At 46.2% G+C, this 21,695-nt stretch overlaps 1 protein-coding gene across 1 annotated transcript in view; it reads right to left on the bottom strand.

The window, feature by feature from the left end:
* LOC139264127 (polycystin-1-like protein 1) overlaps window positions 1-21,695 on the bottom strand; it is a 245,772-nt gene that overhangs the window by 27,731 nt on the left and 196,346 nt on the right. The window contains exons 43-47 of the mRNA XM_070880217.1: window positions 20,940-21,113; window positions 13,017-13,136; window positions 11,464-11,539; window positions 10,591-10,694; window positions 9,128-9,323 (exon numbers count right to left, since the gene is read on the bottom strand). Of these exons, the coding sequence (XP_070736318.1) occupies window positions 9,128-9,323; window positions 10,591-10,694; window positions 11,464-11,539; window positions 13,017-13,136; window positions 20,940-21,113 (670 nt within the window). The remainder of the gene's footprint in view (window positions 1-9,127; window positions 9,324-10,590; window positions 10,695-11,463; window positions 11,540-13,016; window positions 13,137-20,939; window positions 21,114-21,695) is intronic.

Here is a 21,695-nt window from a genome sequence, read left to right as displayed (position 1 = left end):
TCTTTTTTAAATACATTACGAGCAAGAAGATAACTAGAGAAAGAGTGGGGCCTATTCAAGACCATAAAGTTAAGCTGTGTGTGGAGGCGGAAGATGTGGGTATGGCTCTTAATGAATACTTTGCATCTGTTTTCACAAAAGAGAGGGGCAATGCAGACATTGCACTCAGGGAGCAGGAGTGTGAAATATTAGATGAGATAACAGTGAGAGAGGAAGTATTAAGGGGTTTAGCAGTTTTGAAGGTGGATAAACCCCCAGGCTCGGATGAAATGTATCCCAGGCTGTTAAGAGAATCAAATGAAGAAATAGAAGAGGCTCTGACCATCATTTTCCAATACTCTCTGGCTACAGGAGTGGTCCCGGATAATGTGGCTAATGTGGTACCTTTGTTTAAAAAGGGAGAAAGGGATAGACCGAGTAATTACAGGCCAGTCAGCCTAATCTCAGTGGTAGGAAAATTATTGGAGAAAATTCTGAGGGACAGGATAAATGGTAATTTATAAAGACACAGATTAGTCAAGGACTGTCAGTGTGGATTTGTTAAGGGAAGGTCATGTCTGACTAACTTAATTCCATTTTTTGATGAAGTAAAAAGGAGGGTTGATGAGGGGAGTAGTGCGTTTGATGCAGTGTATATGGATTTTAGCAAGGCTTTTGATAAGATGCCACATGTTAGACTGGTCAGGAAAGTAAAAGCCCATGGGATCCAGGGCAAAGTGGCAAGTTGGATCCAAAATTGGCTCAGAGGCAGGAAGCAAAGGGTAACGGTTGATGGGTGTTTTTGTGACTAGAAGGCGGTTTCCAGTGGAGTTCCACAGGGCTCAATACGAGGTCCCTTATTTTTTGTGGTATATATCAATGATTTAGACTTGAATGTTGGGGATATGATTAAGAAGTTTGCAGATGATACAAAAATAGTCTGTGTGATTGATAATGAAGAAGAAAGCTGCAGACAGCAGGAAGATATCAATGAACTGGTCAGGTAGGCAGAACAGTGGCAAATGGAATGCAATCTGTTGTGTATCTGTAAAGCATGCACTCCCATGTTCCGCCACCAGGGAGCGCATTGCCTGAAGTCCCAAGGGATCCCAGCATCCCTTGGGAGCACTGTATATAAGCCGGCCCCAAAGGCCTGTTCCTCACTCTGGAGTGTCTTAATAAAGACTGAGGTCACGGTTACTTTAACCTCCCTGTGTCCAGTCTCATCTGTGTTAGAAACACAACAACTGGCGACAGGTACACGAATCCAACACAAAGATGCAGCAAACTGTGAGCATCCTGGAGAAGTTCTCGGAGGGTGAGGACTGGGAAGCCTATGTCAAACGGCTGCACCAGTACTTTGTAGCCAACGAGCTGGACGGAGAAGGAAGCGCTGCAAAGAGGAGAGCGGTCCTCCTCACGGTCTGCGGGGCACCGACCTACAGCCTCATGAAGAATCTTCTGGCTCCAGTGAATCCCACAGATAAGTCATATGAGGAGCTGTGTACACTGGTTCGGGAGCATCTTAACCCGAGGGAGAGCGTGCTGATGACGACATATCAGTTCTACACGTACCAGCGATCTGAAGGTCAGAAAGTGGCGAGCTACGTCGCCGAGCTAAGGCGACTTGCAGGACAATGTGAGTTTGATGGCTACCTGGAGCAAATGATCACAGACTTTTTTGTACCGGGCATTGGCCACGTGACCATCCTACGAAAACTTTTGACTGTAGAGACACCGACCCTCAGTAAGGCCATTGCGATAGCCCAGGCGTTTATGTCCACCAGTGATAACACCAAACAAATCTCTCAGCACACAAGTGCTAGCAATGTTCATAAATTAACTGGAACTGTGTTTCCGAGCAGAAATGTACAGGGCAGAAACCACGAGTCTGCAACTGCCAGCAGGCCTCAGGTGACTCAGATGACTCAGAATCCGCAACAAAGGATGAATGCAAGGCAATTCACACCTTGTTGGCATTGTGGAGGCTTCCATTCAGCTTATTCATGCCGCTTCAAAGGGTACGTTTGCAAGAGCTGTGGAACAATGGGGCACCTCCAACAAGCTTGCAGACGAGCTGCAAGCACCGCAAAACCTGCTAACTACCACGTTGCAGAGGAAGATCGGTCCATGGTGGATCAAAGTAATTTCGAGCCTCAGAGAGAGGAGGCAGATGCTGAAGTACACGGGGCGCACACATTTTCGACGAAATGTCCACCTATAATGCTAAACGTAAAATTGAATGGCTTACCCGTAGCCATGGAACTGGACACTGGCGCTCGCCAATCCATCATGAGTAAAAAGATGTTTGAGAGACTGTCGTGCAACAAGGCACTCAGACCAGCCCCGAGCCCCATCCACACGAAACTGAGAACGTACACCAAAGAGCTTATCACTGTCCTGGGCAGCGCCATGGTCAAGGTCACCTACAAGGGCATGGTGCACAAACTGCCACTCTGGATTGTCCCGGGAGATGGCCCCACACTGCTTGGAAGGAGCTGGCTGGGCAAAATCCACTGGAACTGGGATGACATCCGAGCGCTATTACATGTTGATGAGGCCTCATGTACCCAGGTTCTGAACAAATTTCCTTCCCTTTTTGAGCCAGGCATTGGAAACTTTTCCGGGGCGAAGGTGCAGATCCACTTGGTCCCAGAGGCACGACCCATTCACCACAAGGCGCGAGCGGTACCTCACATGATGAGGGAGAGAGTGGAAATCAAGCTGGACAGGCTGCAACGGGAGGGCATCATCTCACCAGTGGAATTCAGCGAGTGGGCCAGCCCGATTGTTCCAGGACTCAAAAGTGATAGCACGGTCAGGATTTGTGGCGATTATAAAGTAACTATTAATCGTTTCTCGCTACAGGACCAATACCCGCTACCTAAGGCAGACGACCTATTTGCGACGCTGGCAGGAGGCAAGACGGTCACCAAGCTCGACCTGACTTTGGCCTACATGATGCAGGAGCTGGAGGAGTCTTCGAAGGGCCTCACCTGCATCAACATGCACAAGGGACTGTTCATCTACAACAGATGCCCATTTGGAATTTGGTCGGCTGCAGCGATCTTCCAGAGAAACATGGAGAGCCTACTCAAGTCGGTACCAGGCACGGTGGTTTTTCAGGATGACATATTGGTCACGGGTCGGGATACCGTTGAGCACCAACAAAACCTGGAGGCGGTCCTCCAGCGACTGGATCGCGTAGGGCTGCGGCTGAAGAGGTCGAAATGCGTCTTCATGGCAACAGAAGTGGAGTTTTTGGGGAGAAAGATAGTGGCGACGCCATTCGGCCCACAGACGCCAAGACAGAGGCTATCAGGAACACGCCCAGGCCAGAGAACGTCACAGAGCTGTGGTCATTCCTGGGACTCCTCAACTATTTTGGTAACTTCCTACCGGGGTTAAGCACCCTCTTAGAGCCCCTACATGTGTTATTGCATAAAGGTGAGAACTGGGAATGGAAAAATAAAAACAAGTAATTGCTTTTGAGAAAGCCAGAAACATTTTATGCTCCAACAAGCTGCTTGTATTGTATAACCCGTTTAAAAGACTCGTGCTGGCTTGTGATGCATCATCTTACGGAGTCGGGTGTGTATTACAACAAGCTAATGTTGCGGGGAAGTTGCAACCTGTCGCCTATGCCTCCAGGAGCTTGTCTAAGGCTGAGCGGGCCTACAGCATGATTGTGAAAGAGGCATTAGCGTGTGTGTTCGGGATAAAGGAAATGCATCAGTACCTGTTTGGCCTGGAATTTGAGCTGGAAACTGATCACAAGCCCCTCACATCCCTGTTCAGTGAAAACAAGGGGATAAATACTAATGCCTCAGCCCACATACAAAGGTGGGCACTCGCGCTATCAGCGTATAACTATACCATCCGCCACAGGCCAGGCACCGAGAACTGTGCGGATGCTCTCAGTCGGCTACGATTGCCCACCACGGGGGTGGAAATAGCGCAGCCTGCAAACTTGTTGATGGTCATGGAAGCGTTTGAAAATGATAAATCACCTGTCACAGCCCGCCAGATTAGGACTTGGACCAGCCAAGGTCCTTAGTAAAAAACTGTACTGCATGGGAGCTGGGCCAGAATCCCCATTGAAATGCAACAGCTAATCAAGCCGTTCCAGCGGCGAAAGGACGAGCTGTCCATTCAGGCAGAGTGCCAGTTGCGGGGTAACCGCTTAGTGCTACCCAAAAAGGGCAGGGAGACATTCATCTCGGTTCTCCACAGCACACACCCTGGTATAGTAATGATGAAAGCGATAGCCAGATCCCACGTGTGGTGGCCCGGTAACGACTCTGACTTAGAGTCCTGTGTACGGCAATGCAGCGTATGTGCTCAGTTGAGCAATGCGCCCAGAGAGGCACCACTAAGTTTGTGGTCCTGGCCCTCCAGACCATGGTCGAGGATCCATGTCGACTATGCGGGCCCGTTTCTCGGTAAAATGTTCCTGGTGGTGGATGCTTTTTCAAAATGGATTGAATGTGAAATAATGTCAGGAAGCACCGCCACCGCCACCATTGAAAGCCTGAGGGCCATGTTTGCCACCCACGGCCTGCCTGACATACTGGTCAGTGACAACGGGCCATGTTTCACCAGTGCCGAATTTAAAGAATTCATGACCCGCAATGGGATCAAACATGTCACCTTGGCCCCGTTTAAACCAGCATTAAATGGGCAGACAGAGCAGGCAGTACAAACAATCAAACAGAGCCTTAAACGAGAAACAGAAGGCTCACTGCAAACCCGCCTGTCCTGAGTACTGCTCAGCTACCGCACGAGACCCCACTCGCTCACAGGGGTGCCCCCGGCTGAGCTACTCATGAAAAGGACACTTAAAACCAGACTCTCGCTGGTTCACCCCAACCTGCATGATCAGGTAGAGAGCAGGCGGCAGCAACAAAATGTAAACGATGGTCACGCCACTGTGTCACGGGAAATTGATCTGAATGACCCTGTGTATGTGCTGAACTATGGACATGGTCCCAAGTGGATCGTGGGCACAGTGATAGCTGAAGAAGGGAGTAGGGTGTTTGTAGTCAAACTAGACAATGGACAAATTTGCAGAAAGCACCTGGACCAAACGAGGCTGCTGTTCACAGACTGCCCTGAACAACCCACAATAGACACCACCTTTTTCGAGCCCACAGCACACACCCAAAGGATCAATGACACCATGCCGGACCAGGAAATAGAACCCATCACGCCCAACAGCCCAGCAAGGCCAGGCTCACCCAGCAGCCCTGCAGGGCCAACAACATGCCAGCCCAACGAGGGCACAGCCAACACACCAGAACAGACATTTGTACCGAGGCGGTCCACCAGGGAAAGAAAGGCTTCCGACCGCCTCACCTTGTAAATAGTTTTCACTTTGACTTTGGGAGGGGGAGTGATGTTGTGTATCTGTAAATCATGCACTCCCATGTTCCGCCACTAGGGAGCTCATTCCCTGAAGTCCCAAGGGATCCCAGCATTCCTTGGGAGCACTGTATATAAGCCGGCCCCTAAGGCCTGTTACTCACTCTGGATTGACTTATTGAAGACTGAGGTCACTGTTACTTTCACCTCCCTGTGTACAGTCTCATCTGTGTTAGGAACACAACACAATCCAGAGAAGTGTGAGGTAATGCATTTGGGGAGGACAAGAGAATACACATTTAAATGGTAGAACTCTGAAGTGTAGAGAAACAAAGGGACCTTGGAGTGCATGTCCACAGTTCCCTGAAGGTAGCAGGCTGGTTAAGAAAGCATACGGAATGCTTGTCTTTATTAGCTGAGGTATAAAATGCAAGAGCAGGGAGGTTATGCTTGAACTGTATAAAACACTAGTTAGGCCACAGCTAGAGTACTGCATGCAGTTCTGGTCACCACATTGCAGGAAAGATGTAATTGCACTCGAAATGTACAGAGGGGATTTGCAAGGCTGTTGCCTGGACTGGAGAATTTTAGCTGTGAGGAAAGATTGGATAGGCTTGTGTTGTTTTCTTTGGAACAGCAGAGGCTGAGTGGATAGGATGGACCTATTTCCCTTAGCAGAGGGGGTAGATGGTAGATGGTTTAGAGGGTATTTGAGGTGGTGATCTGGAACTCACTGCCTGAAAGGGTGATAGAGGCAGAAACCCTCACCACATTTAAAAAGCACTTGGATCTGCACCTCAAGTGCCGTAACGTAGAAGGCTACAGACCAAGAGCTGGAAAAATGGAATGAGGCTGGGTAGCTCTTTATTGGCCGGCGCGGACACGATGGGCCGAAATGGCCTTCTTCGATGCTGTAAATTTCTATGATTCTATGAAATACAGAGGCTGGGAAATTGGGGAGGGGAGGAAAGAACAAAAGGAAGGTCTGTGACAGGGTGGACATCAGAAGAGATTAAATGACAAAAGTATGATGGTGCAAGGCAAAAAGGTAATGGGACAGGTAACGAAACAAAAGATAGGTCTAGAGCAGGTGTAAATGGGAATAGCAGAGTCATCAGCAACAGCTGCCATCCTAAAAAATGGAGGCAGAGGTTATAATCGGAAATCGAGCTCAATGATGAGTCTAGAAGGTTGTAAAGTGCCTAATTGAAAGATGAGGTGCTGTCCCTTGAGCTTAATTAGAACTGTACAGGAGACCAAGGACAGAGAGGTCAGAGTGGGAGTGGAGCGGAGAATTAAAGTGACAGGCGACCGGAAGCTTGGGGTGACGCTTACGGACTGAACGGAGGTATTCCGCAAAACGCTCACCCAATCTGCGTTTGGTCTCCCCAATGTAGAGGCGACCACATCGTGAGCAGCGAATACAGTATATTAAATTCGAAGAAGTACAAGTAAATCACCGTTTCACTTGGAAGGAATGTTTGAGGCCATGGATGGTGGGAAGGGAAGAAGTAAAAAGGCAGGGGTTGCATCACTTGCGCTCACACAGGAAGCTGCCGTGGGAAGGGAAGGAGTATTGGGGGTGATTGAGGAGTAGATGAGGGTGTTGCGGAGGGAATGGTCCCTTCGGAATGCTAAAAGGGGGAGGGAAAGGGAAGATGCGTTGAGTGGAGGGATCACTCTGGAGGTGGCGGAAATGGCAGGTGATGATCCGTTGAATGTGGAGGCTGGTGGGGTGGAAGGCGAGGACAAGGCGAACCCTATTGTGGTTCTGGGAAGTAGGGAATGGGTGAGAGCAGAAGTGAGGGAAGTGGAACGGACACAGTCGAGGGCCTTGTAAACAACGGTGGAGGGAACTCCTCAACTGAGGAAAAAGGAGGACATATCGGAAGCACTGGCATCATCAGGGAATTCATAGGGTAGGTACAGAGAAACTATTTCCTATGGTGGGGGAATCCAGAACACAACAAGACATAGTTTTAAAATTAGAGCTAGGCAATTTAGGAGTGAAATCAGAAAGCACTTTTGCACACGAGTAATGGAAATCTGCAACTTTCTTCCCAAAGGTTGTGGATGTTGAATCAGTTGAAAATTGCAAGACTAAGACTGATAGATTTTTGTTGAGTCTGGATATCAAGGAATATGGATCAAAGTCTGGTAAATGGATTTGAGATATAGATCAGCCATAATCTGATTGAATGACAGGACGGGCTTGAAGGCCTATTCCTATGGTGAAGGGAGGAAGTAGTAACTACAGAGCATGGGGGATGATTCTAGCCTGTGTGTGAAAGATTAATGGATGAACCATGATTAAAAACATTGTGCACTCTACATTTTATGGTAGAATAGTTAATTATAGCTGAAATTATGTCAAATGGATGGCCTTGCTTTGGTCACTGGTAAAATCATTGTTGTGCTACATCCTGTCAGGGAACTGAGATTAAAAAGATCGAGCTGTCGTGGCTAACAGAATGCAGCAGCACCAATGGACTGAATGATCTGCATTTGTCCCTGTGTTTCTATGGTCTTTCATAGATGAGACTTAAGTAGAGCAAATCGCAACTCTGTAGCAGAGCACTGTCTTTCATATTACTTACTGCAATAGGTTGGATGACAAAGATGCAGTACAGGAGGGAGAAGAACAATGAATGTAGCCACAATATAGATTTGGTTGGTCCAAACCTGTAATTAATAAGATAGATTGCTACAGTACTTCATTAATATGTATAAAAAAATAAAATACAGATCAAACAATTGGAAATGCAGCATACAAATTCCAGTCCTTCTTACCGTAGTCCTAACAGACTTATTATCAATATGCACACCAAAGCAATCAAAAGACAGATGGCCCATGCCAGATAATAGCACCAAGTTGGGAGAAAATGCCTGGCTCTGTTCATCAAGGGCTGTTCAAATACACTGCTGTGTTCTAGAGATAGTGAAAAAAAAGGTATTTAAAAGATTACAGTCAGAAGCATTGACTTAATTTGGTTTCCTGATAATTAATTTCACCGCAGGATGGAAATTGACATGGATTCTGGGGGTTTACATGATGAGTTCCTATTCTCCACGACTCATTAGAGGGAAGTGTCAAGGCTGGTATTTTCCAATGAGCAGGTAAAAGGAAATCAGAACGTGCAGGCTATGAGAATGTCTGGGAGCAATTCAATTTGGCCACAACTCTGATCAAGCGAGTGCTGTGTCGTACAGGGAGACAATGAGAGCAGTAGAAAATACAAATAATATTTTTCAAACAGTGGAAATGAAAGAGATAAACTTTATACAGGAAACACATGTTTGCAAAAGATCAATGCTGAATTTACAATAAAATGCCAATTACTACAGGGTAACCATTACAAGTCCACTTGTGGAGAAGAGTATAACTAGAGATCATCAATATAAAATAGCCACCAAGAAATCAAATGGGGAATTCAGAAGAAACACCTTTACCCAGAGAGTGGTGAGAATGTGGAACTCGCTACCACAGGGATTGGTTGAGGCAAATGGTATAGATGCATTTAAGGGGAGGCTAGAGAAGCACATGAGAGACAAGGGAATCGAGGGTTATGCAGATAGGGTTAGGTGAGGAAAGACAAGAAAAGGCTCGAGTTGGGCATAAACACCGGCATGGACTGGCCTGTTTCTGTGCCGTATATCCTATGTAATCCTATGTCATTCTTATACTAACATCATTACTTGAATGCAGTATCAACAGTAATGTTAGTGTGTGGGCCTGTATTCCCATCAAACACCATCAGTTCAATGTAGTTCCTTAATTTTTTTCTACCTGATGAATAATCTGATCGCAGGTCACTAGAGCTGTGTTTGGAATCCTTCGGTACTGCCTTGACATTTTCCTGAGAACTGCAGTCCTCAAATCCACTTGAGCTGCCTTCAGACGAGCAATGTCCACCCTTCTTGTTGCTTGTTTCACTGTTGTGCTCTGAGTGAATGCTGGGAGCTTGTGATTCCAGTAAGCCACGCTGAGGAAAGGCAAGCATATGTCTATAGGGAACCCATTTGGAAATTCTCATCCTTGTTTTCAGATCCTTACCTACATGGCCTTACCCTTCCCTATCACTGTAACTTCCTCCAGCCCTACAACCCTCCGAGATCTCTGCGGTCCTTTAATCCTGGGGACCGAAATTCAGGGCCGCCAGAAAGTTGGCACACCTACCTTTTTTATTTGGAGTTTTTTCCGGCAGGAGCGTTGCGGTGGCCTCTTGATCAGTTTTCGGCACTGAGTAATTTTTTTAACGTTGGACCGGACGTCGGTCATAGTGGGGGCGGAAGTGGGGTGGCAAGGCAGGCTGAGGGGCGGAGGTTTGGATGGGCCCAAGTCTCCACAGCTCGGTGGTGATGTCACAGCGTGTGTGCGTCACCACGCTCTCTCCCCTCTGTTTAAGGGGAGAGAATCCGGCATTTTTCATCTTCGGCCACTGGGCCACCAGGCAGGATTTCGGCTGGGCCAGGGATGCCAGGCTGCCTGTTGGCGGCCCGGCTGAACCCGTGGGCACTATTTTGCTGGCTGATCGGGAAGTCGGCCGGCAAAAATAAAGACATGGCGGTCGCGGCAGTGGGCCCTCCCCTTGAAACCCGCCGTGCTGCCGGGCCGCGGACAGTGAGGAGAAGATGCACTGACACAAAGCTGTCGGGGCACCGCGCGGCGAGGCAATGATTTTTTTCAATAAAAATTCGGGCAGAGTATTGTGCAGGTGCGGGAGAGTGGTGGTGAGCATTATGATGACGCACTTGTGGTGGTTGTCAGCAGCAGGGTGGAAGTGGGGACAGGCCGAAAAATCCATGACCTGAATTTGGGTCCGGATGGCCATTGGACTGCAACACGGCGGCCATCGATTCCGCCGCATGGCCGCTGCAATACGGCAGCAACGGGCCTTATAGGGACCCTGAATTTCAGCACCCTAATCTCTTGCACATCCTTGATTTTCAACACTCTACCATTGGCGAACATGTCTTCAGCTGGCTGGGCCCTAAGCTCTGGAATTATCTTCCGAAATCTCTTTGCCTCTCTTCCTCTCTTTCCTCCATAAAATCTACCCCTTGACCAAGCTTTTGCTCACCTGTCCTAATATCTCCTTATGAGGCTCGGTGTCAGGTTTTGTTTGATAACGCTCCTGTGCAATGCCTTGGGGTGTTTTACTACGTTAAAGGCGCTATATAAAGGCAAGTTGTTGTTATTTCATTACCTTGAGCAGACCTGACTGAATTTATGTGCAACATAATGCTCACCTCATATTTTTTCCTCCACGCTTCCTGTGCCCATTGCTGCAGATTCTGCCAGGACAAGTAGGATTCAAATGCACTGTCTGAAGCCAGCAGAGCATCCCGATGAGCTGAAGGATTATTATAGGAAAAGAAAATAATTAATCTGTCCAAAGTTTGTTATATTGTAAATTTATTTTGCAGTGTTGCATGTCATTCAATGTCCAGAAGACTACACATTTCCCAGGCCCAATCTGAGTTACACCTAGGGTCAGCTGCCAGAAGGTGAACAAGGGGAAAGGGGAGAGGGAGTGATTCAGCTATCAATTTCCCCTTCTCCCTAAGTAGAAGTGTCCAATCTGTGATTTGCACCTTCCAAAACAACAACATCTTTGATCAGGAACTTGTCAAGTGAGAAACTGTGGGCAAAAACTGCATTCTGCTCCATCCCACTTAATTGAAACAAGTAGTCTGAAAGGCAGCTGAACAATGCAGTTGTAGTAATGACAGTAGTTTAAAGCACACTTAAGCTACATATATATTGTGCAAATACATAAATCTCACTCGGATCATTTAATGATCTTTATACAGGAAAGTAGGAAACTCAAGGTTTACACACAAGCTCCACAGGGTGCTAAACCTACATCATCACTAAAACATGAGATGACGATCCCAAATACTTAAATTGGACTTAAATGTGCACATAAATAGTGAATGAGCTATGAAATTACTGTTTCTTGAATTAACCAAACTAGCTGATGCTATGATTAGATTTTGAAGATAGTTGCCAAGGCTTTTTAAATTTATAACCCATAATTTTCCTTTTATATTCACTGTGGGAAAACTATCATAATTTCTTAGTTGACGGTTATAGCTACTTTAAAATTGACTCCATATTACCTTCAACAGAATATACATTGGATTCTCTTGTAGTCCCATAGTGTTCTTCTACAGAAGTTTCCCTCAGCAGTTTTACCTCATGTAAAGAAAACATACAAAACTGTAAATCATACATTTGCCTCGAGTTTCCGCGAGTATGCAATGGTTTTAATAGCGCAATTCGCCTGAAATCGGTAAAATCAGCAGCAAAGATTGGGAAAATTTAAGCACAAGTTATGTTGAGTGTAAATAGAATTTCTGTGAGCTTTAATGCTGGTTTAAAAACATTGCACGGGAAGTTGCCCTGTCCACAAGACTGGCCACGTTCCCAGATCAAAGGAATGAACATGATGAGTTTCTGCCGATTGTGTCCGTTTGCGACCGTTTAACCAAGCTCTTCAAACATTTTCATTTCGGCATGTTTTGAAAAAGTTTTAAAATATTACAAAGTATTTAATTTACTAAATGGCTCAGTATAGTTTTTAAAGTCGTTTTTGGTCATTTAAAATCAAGTTACTCACAGGTGGTGGACTCGATACTCATTAAAAATGATTTTTTTTTGGAGATAACTTAATTTTCAGCTGTATTAATAAAACTGCATCGTATTACCACTCCAAAATATATCAAAGAATATTTTTTAATGCAGGGGAAAAAACAATTAAATTCTAGTATGTACACTGCCACATTGTGCTAGTTCCTGGAGATTTTGGGGACGAAATTGCTCCTTGCCCGATTGGGGGCGGGACTTCGTGCGGCAGGTTTAGAAGTCCCATCCTCGACACGAAATTGATCCGTAAGCTCCTCAATGGAAGCAGAATGTTGTCTCCGGCGCTCTTCTTCCTGAGGGGCACTCCCAGAACAGTAGCGCGGAGCTGGCCAGCGTTATCCGCTGCAATACCCATCCCCTTCCATTAAAGGGAAGGGCCACTGAGCACTCTGCATGGCCCTTTGGTGGCCGCCATGGGCCACCAGGTGACGCGAACGAGTGGGCCAGCAGCCCAGCACCAAAAACAGAGTGCCGACAAATGAAGATGGCAGCCTGGGGCGCTAAAGGACTCCCCTTTAAGGGCTGCCACAATGCGAAGCTGTTGTTGACATCCGCCCGCTCCAGCCTCGTGGCCCGCGGGGTAATTTCCCCTGTGGGCTATTAAGGGGTCTGCGCAGGGCGGTGAGGGGCCGTGACTCACGGCAATGACGTCATCACTGATTATGCGCCGGCCCGAGGCGCTAACCGCGGTGCATGGCGTTGCCTGGACAGCGCCTCCCAAATCTCTGGGACAATTTCCCGGGAGGCAGTAGCACCCCCTCCCCCAGGCAAAAACACCATTGCGCCCCATTAGCACCCACTGGAGGCGCTAATAGGGCTATAAAAAGGGGAATTTTGCCCCTTTTACATTTAATTATGCAAATGAGCTTGTGGAAACTTGTGCTTTTACTTCACTTCTGAAAATCAGCACAATTTCAAGTGCAATTTGCACCCAGTGCTATCATGACATATTAACCAAACTTACTGGAATATATTTTAATAGATGAAAAACACTAATTAAAAAGGATGGTGCAATGTTTGATCTCACCTTGCTAAACCTGAACAGCAATGATACCAACAATACAACTGGCAGAACTACTATAGTCGTAATCAAACCAGTAACCAGGGAAACCGTGGAGACATCAATGAGGCCTAATTCTGCTGTATACTAGAAATAAAAAGAAAAAGTCAACACCATAATAAATTTGCATGAGACAAAATTAAGCAATTTTTGTCTAATAAAGTGTAAGAGCTAAGGAAAAAGATGGCCCAATTAAGGACCCAAAGGGAAACTGTCATGTCGTGACAGAGGACATGGCTAAAGTATTAAATGATTACTTTGCATCTGTCTTCACAAAGGAAGCAGATGATGTGAGGGTTAGAGGAGAGGGAAGTTATGGACAGGATAGTAATAGATAGAGAAGACGTACTAAAAACATTAGAATTATTGAAAGTTTCTAAGTCACCTGGTATGGATGGAATGCATCATTAGTTGCTAAAAGAATCAAAGGTAGAAATAGCTGAGGAATTGGTCACAACCTTTCAATCCTCATTGGATACAGGAGCAGTGCCGGAGGACTGGAGGGTTGCTAATGTTATAACATTATTCAAGGGGAGAGGGATAAACCAGGAAACTGCAGGTCAATCAGCCTAACATCAGTGGTGGGAAGTTATTGGAAACCATTATCAGGGACAAAAGAAACTTTCATTTGGAAAGGCATGGGTCAACCAAGGAGTCACCATGGATTTGTTAAAGACAAATTGTGTCTGATGATTGATTGATGAGGTAACAGAGAAGGTTGATCAAGGTAGTGCAATAGACATATGGACTTTCAGAAGTCATTCAACAAAGTGCCACACAGGAGGCTCATTAAGAAGATGGAAGCCCATGGAATTAAGGAGCAGTGGTGGCATGGATACAGAAGTGGCACAATGACAGGAAGCAGAAGGTAGTGGGGAATGGATGTTTTTCAGACTGGGGGTGTTTTGCAGTGGTGTTCCCCATTAGTGAATTGTGGGTCCATTAGTGTTTTCAATTTTTATAAACAACCTAGACTCGGGTGTAGGGAGCAGCATTATAAAGTTTGCAGATGATATGAAACTTGCTGATGTAGTAGATAGTAATGAGGATAGTTGTAGGATGACATGGACAGGATGGAAAAATGGGCAGAAGCATGGAAGATGGAGTTCAATGCGGAGAAGTGTGAAATGTTACACTTTGGGGGAAATAAATGGCAGGATTTTGAAAAGTGCAGATGAGCAAAGAGCCTGGTATCCACATACACAAACCTTAAAAGGTGGCAGGGCCAGTTGATAAGGTAGTTAAAAAAGCATATAGGTTTCTTGGGTTTATAAATAGAGGAATAGAATATAATAGCAAAGAGATCATGCTAGAACTTTATAATCACTGGGTAGGCCTCAACTGGAGTATTGTGAACAATTCTGAGCACCACACTTCAGGAAAGACCTTAGAAAGAGTACAGATCAAAAGTGAAAGTTTTATCTTAAGCCTAGGAAGAGAGATAGTCAGGCTGGAGAATTTTGTGGATGGTGAGGAAAAGAAACACCAAGCAAAATAATGATGTGCTTTTTACTTCAGCACATGAATTAAAGTGAAGAGGACTCTGTGTTCATCCCCTTTGTAGGTTACAAATTTATCTCGATATTTGGGAAAGTGAAAACATTCTCTGGAATATGGGAAGTGAGGACTCACCCAAGGAGAGTATGAGATACTTCACCCAAACAAATCACTGGAGTAAAAAAGAGCAACAAATATCAAGGTGTAAGTTAATTTCTCATACATAACCAGTACGTCCAAACCCTGAGGTACAAGAACTATGAGGTTTTAATGTAATGCAGCTTAGCAGTAACTGAGTCCTTTTCAATTTCAGTGTTATGCTATGTAAAAACAAAATGCCTTTGTGGCAAATAAGGGATTCATATCCTAGAATGGCTATCCATAGAGATCTCATCCCTATTTGCCACCAGATTATGTAAAGTAAAAGATAAAATGAGAACATTAAAAATATCAGGGAAATAAAATATTTTTATTTCTATATCCCCAAATGGCAGTTGGAGGGTTTACAATCTTGTCATCAATACACAACGGTTCATACAATCCATTGTTTACCAACATTAGATTTGTAAGAATATATTTCATGGAGTTGGGACAGCGGCAGGCGCTCAATGTCAAGATACGAGAGAGAAAAAAAAGAGAGAAAAAGAAAGAAAGAATGAGAGAAAGTGTTATGTATGTAAACCTGTAATTACCATGTCTAACCACCAGAGGGCTTATCACCTGGAGTCCCAAGGGATCCCACAATCCCTTGGGAGCACCTGTATATAAGGAGGTCTCACAGGCTGGAGAGGCATTCTGAGATCTGTAATAAAGGACTACGGTCACACTTACTTTGAGCTTGAAGTTTCTAGTCTGACTCTTTATCCAAGACATAATAACTGGCGACGAGATACAGATAACGAACCTCAATGCAACAATGCAGCAAACTGCGGGCATCCTGGAGACATTTTCGGAGGGAGATGATTGGGAAACATTCGTGGAGTGACTTGACCAATACTTCGTGGCCAACGAGCTGGAAGGAGAAGCGAATGCTGCTAAACGAAGGGCGATCCTCCTCACCGTTTGCGGGGCATCAACCTATGGCCTCATGAAAAACCGGCTCGCTCCAGCAAAACCCACAAGCAAATCATACGATGAGTTGTGCACACTGGTCCGGGAGCATCTAAACCCGACGGTATAGGTTCTACACGTACAAGAGGTCTGAAGGCCAGGAAGTGGTGAGCTACGTCGCTGAGCTAAGGCGCCTTGCAGGACACTGCGAATTTGAAGGACACTTAGAGCACATGCTCAGGGACTTCTTTATACTTGGCATTGGCCATGAAGTAATGCTTCACAAACTTTTGACTGTAGAGGCCCCAACCTTGAGTAAAGCCATAGCGATAGCCCAGGCATTTATCTCCACCAGTGACAATACCAAACAAATTTCCCAGCACACTAGTGCCGGTGCAAGTACTGTGAACAAAGTAACGTTGTTTTCGAATCGAAATGTACAGGACAGGACTTACACGCCTGTAGCTGCATGTCCGCAGATGTCTCAGAGTCTGCCATCAAGGGTGGTGAATACAAGGCAATTAACACCTTGTTGGCGCCGCGGGGGTGATCATCGATTCCATTCATGCCGCTTCAAAGGATACGTTTTTGCAAGAGCTGTGGAACAATGGGACACCTCCAATGTACGTGCAGGCGAGCTGCAAACCCTGCTAATCCTGCAAACCACCATGTTGCAGAGGAGGACAGTTCCATGATGGATCATGATGAACCAGAGCTTCAGACCGAGGAGGCAGAGATATATGGGGTGCACACATTTACCACAAAGTGTCCCCAGATAATGCTGAAGGTTGAATTAAATGGACTCCTGGTGTCCATGGAGTTGGACACGGGCGCCAGCCAGTCCATAATGAGTAAAAAGACTTTCGATAAATTGTGGTGCAACAAGGCTTCAAGGCCAGTCCTGACTCCCATTCGTACTAAATTGAGAACGTACACAAAGGAACTGATTCCCATAATTGGCAGTGCTACCGCAAATGTCTCCTACGATGGAGCGGTGCATGATCTACCAGTATGGGTGATACCGGCCGATGGCCCCACACTGTTCGGCAGGAGCTGGCTGGGAAAGATACGCTGGAACTAGGATGACGTCAGAACGCTTTCGTCCGTCAACAACACCTCATGTGCCCAGGTCCTAAGCAAGTTCCCCTCGCTGTTCGAACCAGGCATCGGGAAGTTCCAAGGAGAAAAAGTGCAGATCCATTTGACTCCGGGAGCGTGACCCATCCATCACAAGGCGAGAGCGGTACCTTACATGATGAGAAAGAGGGTGGATCGAACTGGACAGGCTGCAACGAGTGGGCATCATTTCGCCGATCGAATTCAATGAGTGGGCCAGTCCGATTGTTCCAGTCCTCAAGGGAGATGACACCGTCAGAATCCGTGGTGAATACAAAGTAATTTTCAATCGTTTCTCATTGCAGGATCAATACCAACTTCCGAAGGCAGCGGCACTGGCGGGAGGGAAAACGTTCACGAAGCTGGACTTGACCTTGGCCTACATGACGCAGGAGCTGGATGAATCTTCGAAAGGCCTCACCAGATCAACACGCACAAAGGTCTTTTCGTTTACAACAAATGCCCATTTGGGATTCGATCGGCCGCGGCGATATTCCAGAGGAACGTGGAAAGCTTGAAGTCGGTCCCGCACACCGTGGTCTTCCAGGACAAAATTTTGATTACAGGTCGGGACACCGTCGAGCACCTGCAAAACCTGGAGGAGGTTCTTAGTCGGCTTAATCGTGTGGGGCTCAGGCTGAAATACTCGAAATTCGTATTCCTGGTGCCTGAAGTGGAATTCCTGGGGAGAAGAATCGCGGCGGACGGCATCAGGCCCACCGATTCTAAGACAGAGGTAATCAAGAACGCACCGAGACCACAGAACGTGACGGAGCTGCGGTCGTTTCTAGGACTCCTGAACTATTTTGGTAACTTCTTACTGGGTCTTAGCACATTGCTAGAACCCCTGCATTCTTTACTATGTAAAGGAGATGAATGTGTATGGGTTAAAAGCCAAGAAAATGCCTTCGAGAAAGCTAGGAAGCTGTTATGTTCAAACAAATTGCTTGTGTTGTATGATCCTTGTAAGCGTTTGGTACTAGCATGTGATGCGTCATCGTACGGGGCCGGGTGTGTATTGCAACAAGCTGATGAATTTGGGAAATTGCAACCAGTTGCTTATGCATCCAGAAGTTTGTCCAAGGCCAAGAGGGCCTACAGTATGATCGAAAAAGAACAGTTAGTGTGTGTTTACAGGGTAAAGAAAATATATCAATATCTGTTCGGGCTCAAATTTGAATTGGAAACTGACCATAAGCTCCTGATATCCTCTTTTCTGAAAATACGGGATAAATACGAATGGGCGCTCACGTTGTTTGCATACAACTACGCCATCCGCCACAGGCCAGGCACAAACTGTGCTGATGCTTCCATTGCCCAACCCTGGGGTGGAGATGGCACAACCTGCAGATTTAGCTATGGAAATGGAAGCATTCGAGAGTGAGCAATCACCTGTTACAATATGACAGATTAGAACCTGGATGGGCCAGGACCCCTTACTATCCTTAGTAAAAAACTGTGTGCTCCATGGGAGTTGGTCTAGTGTCCCATTAGAGATGCAGGAAGTAATAAAGCCGTACCAGCTGCGCAAAGATGAAATGTCTATACAGGCAGACTGCCTCCTATGGGGTAATCTGGTAGTTGTGCCAAGAAAGGGTGGGGACACTTTCATTAGTGATCTCCACAGTACCCACCCAGGCATTGTAATGATGAAAGCGATAGCCAGATCCCACGTGTGGTGGCCCGGTATCAATGCAGACTTAGAGTCCTGTGTGCACAAATGTAATGCATGTTCCCAGTTAAGCAATGCACCCAGGGAGGCGCCACTAAGTTTATGGTCTTGGCCTTCCAAACCTTGGTCTAAGATTCATGTTGACTATGCAGGCCCATTCTTGGGAAAAATGTTTTTAGTGGTTGTAGATACGTACTCCAAATGGATTGAGTGTGTGATAATGTCGGCAAGCACGTCCGCTGCCACCATTGAAAGCCATGTTTGCCACGCACGGCCTGCCTGATGTCCTTGTAAGTGACCACGTGCCATGCTTTACCAGTGAAGAATTCAAGGAATTCATGACCCGCAATGGGGTCAAACATGTCACGTCTGCTCCGTTTAAGCCAACGTCCAATGGTCAAGCAGAGCTTGAAAAGGGTGACTGAAGGCTCACTGCAGACTCGCTTATCCCGAGTCCTGCTTAGTTACTGCACAAGACCCCACTCACTCACCGGGGTCCCTCCCGCTGAACTGCTCATGAAAAGGGCACTTAAGACAACTCTCTTCTTAGTCCACCCTGATCTACACAAACAGGTAGAGAGCAGGTGGCTTCAACAGAATACATATCATGATCGCGCAAATGTGGCACGCAAAATTGAAGTAAATGATCCTGTATTGTGTTGAGCTATGGACAAGGTCCCAAGTGGATTGCTGGCACTGTCTTAGCCAAAGAGGGGAGTAGGGTGTTTGTGGTCAAACTCGCAAATGGACTCACCTGCAGAAAACACTTGGACCAAACCAAACTCAGATTTACGGACTATGCAGAACAACCCACAATAGACTCTATCTTTTTCGACCCTCCAACACACACAGAAGTGTCAATGGACCCAGCAGTTGATCATGAAGCAGAACCCATCACCTGCAGCAGCCCAGCAGGATTCACCACCCCCAGCAAGGCCAGCAGTGCAGTAGCCCAGCGAGGGCCCAACAAACGACTCACCAACACCAGCATTTGCACCAAGATGATCAACCAGGGAAAGGAAGGCCCCAGATCGACTCACATTGTAAATAGTTACACTATTGACTTGGGGGCAGGGGCGGGGGGGGGGGGGGGGACAGGGGAGGAGGAGTGTTGTTATGTATGTAAATCTGTAAATACCATGTCGAATCATCAGAGGGCTTATCCCCTGGAGTCCCAAGAGATCCCACAATCCCTTGGGAGCACCTGTATATAAGGAGGCCTCACAGGCGGGAGAGGCACTCTGAGATCTGTAATAAAAGACTACGGTCACACTTACTTTGAGCTTGCAGTATCAAGTCTGACTCTTTATCCAAGACATACATGAGAGAAGGAGAGAAGGAGGAGGAGAAAGAGAAGGAGAGAAAGAAAGACGTCCCAAAGCACTTTACAGCCAATGAAGTACTTTGAAGTGTAGTCACTATTATAATGTAGGAAATACGGCAGCCAATTTGCGCACAGCAAGCTCCCTCAAACAGCATAGTGATTGTGACCAGATATTCTGTTTTAGTGAGGAGACATTTAGGGTTGTGACAGGTGGCAACAAATGGGAAGGACAGCAGCCAGCACTCATGGTTAGCAGCTCACACTCAGGGTCAGGAGAGGAATGGAAAACCAGGGCACAAAGAAAATGCAAAGAAAAAGAAAAAATACTGCAAGGGCAGGAAATTGAAAACATTGGAAATGGATAGAAAATTCATCAGCACCTGAAAAAATGGCAGGTTAATATTTTGGGTAGACTCTTCATCAGGCTGAGGAAGATCAGAATTTAATAGAGCACTATCTGAAGATTTTGACCGAGTATTCAGAAATTCAAAAATGCCCAAATGTATGGTCAACATCACAATATTCCCTCTATACACATTGTGGCCTCCCGACCTGTGAGAGAACAGCTCCGCAGGTCGGGCTATAAAAGAGCTGGAGCGGCATACCACTTCAACCTCCAGCACGAGCTGCTCCAAGTGTGCGATGTTTTTGAGATGGGCGACTGGGTGACGTCATCAAAACCCTGGTCGCCATTTTGTAGCGTGGGCAGGAGCTTCGGCAGGGCCCAGGTACGGAGGAGTGGGAAGGTCGGGGCGCATGAGCGGCGAGCGTTTGTGGCGAGATGCGGTGAATGTTTATGGTGGAGGAGCGGCGAGAGATCGTGGCGGAGGTGCGCCAGATGAGGGTACGGGGCCCAGAAGAGCCGAGGACCCAGGGGCAGCATGGGCCAACCCACACTGCGATATGTGTGCGCGCTAGATCCATGCAGTAGAGCAGGTCTCCAGTCGTCTTGGTTAATCTTTGCCATTGGACCAAGACCTAGCTCTGTCAAGCCCGTGTGGTGGCTGGTGTGCAACGATCACTACACGTTAAAAAAATTCATGCACAGGCATCTTCCACCCCCTCAATTGGAGTTCAAGACTGAAACACCTGTGAACTTGTGGAAGCAAGTCATCCTCGTTCGAGGGACTGCCTATGATTCACTCTATAACTTCATCAGGTGGCATTACTGCATGGAGTATGTGCATCTTTAAAAGCAAGATGGATTTTTAAGTTTTAAAAGATTTTTCACCTCCTCGTCCTTCAGGTCAGTCAGCACGGCGTTCAAACACATATAACCCAACAGGAGGCAAAGGCAGACACTGAGCCGCTGAGTATGAGTAAAAGAGCTATAGGATGGGCGGCTATACACTGATCCCCAAAGGTGAAAGTCTTCCAGGTACTCAGTTAGTTTGCTATACAGAAGCTGTTGAAAAACAAAATATTTAATTAAAGAAAAACCTCAAATGTTTTAATAAAACTTGTTTTACAGAACATAAATATCAAATTTCCAGCATCCGCAGTATTTTGCATAAATATGGCACAGAATGCCATGGTACTTGTGCTGTACTGTGTTTTTTATTTTTAAATGTCTCAACAATTTTTTTTTAAAACCATATGGTAACATAGTTTATTCATAACAAAAATACTAATTTAAAAGTAGGATCAGTTTAATATTTTAAACAAGTAAATGCATTATTTTAAACAGTTGGAAAATAGGAAAACTGACTTAGACTGTATATAACTTTGGCATTGTATTCACAATTATGCTAAAGTGTCAGCATTGGCTCAGTGGTAGGACATTTAACTTTCAGTCAAAGCCCATGCCAGAGTCTTAAGCACATAATCCAGGCTGACACTTCAGTGCAGTACTGATCAGGACCAGTCATCAGGCAGAAGTCCTGCCTGGCGACATTTCCAACGGTGCAACAGCCTGCCAAGAATTGCAGAACAGGATTTCACTCTGGTTACGATACATACATTAGTGCCCAAACCAAAAATCAAATAC

The sequence above is a fragment of the Pristiophorus japonicus genome, chromosome 5, assembly GCF_044704955.1.
Source record: "Pristiophorus japonicus isolate sPriJap1 chromosome 5, sPriJap1.hap1, whole genome shotgun sequence".
In the NCBI taxonomy this organism is placed as follows: Eukaryota; Metazoa; Chordata; class Chondrichthyes; family Pristiophoridae; genus Pristiophorus; species Pristiophorus japonicus.
Note: the sequence above shows the minus strand (reverse complement) of the source record. Positions and strands in the feature narration are given on the sequence as shown.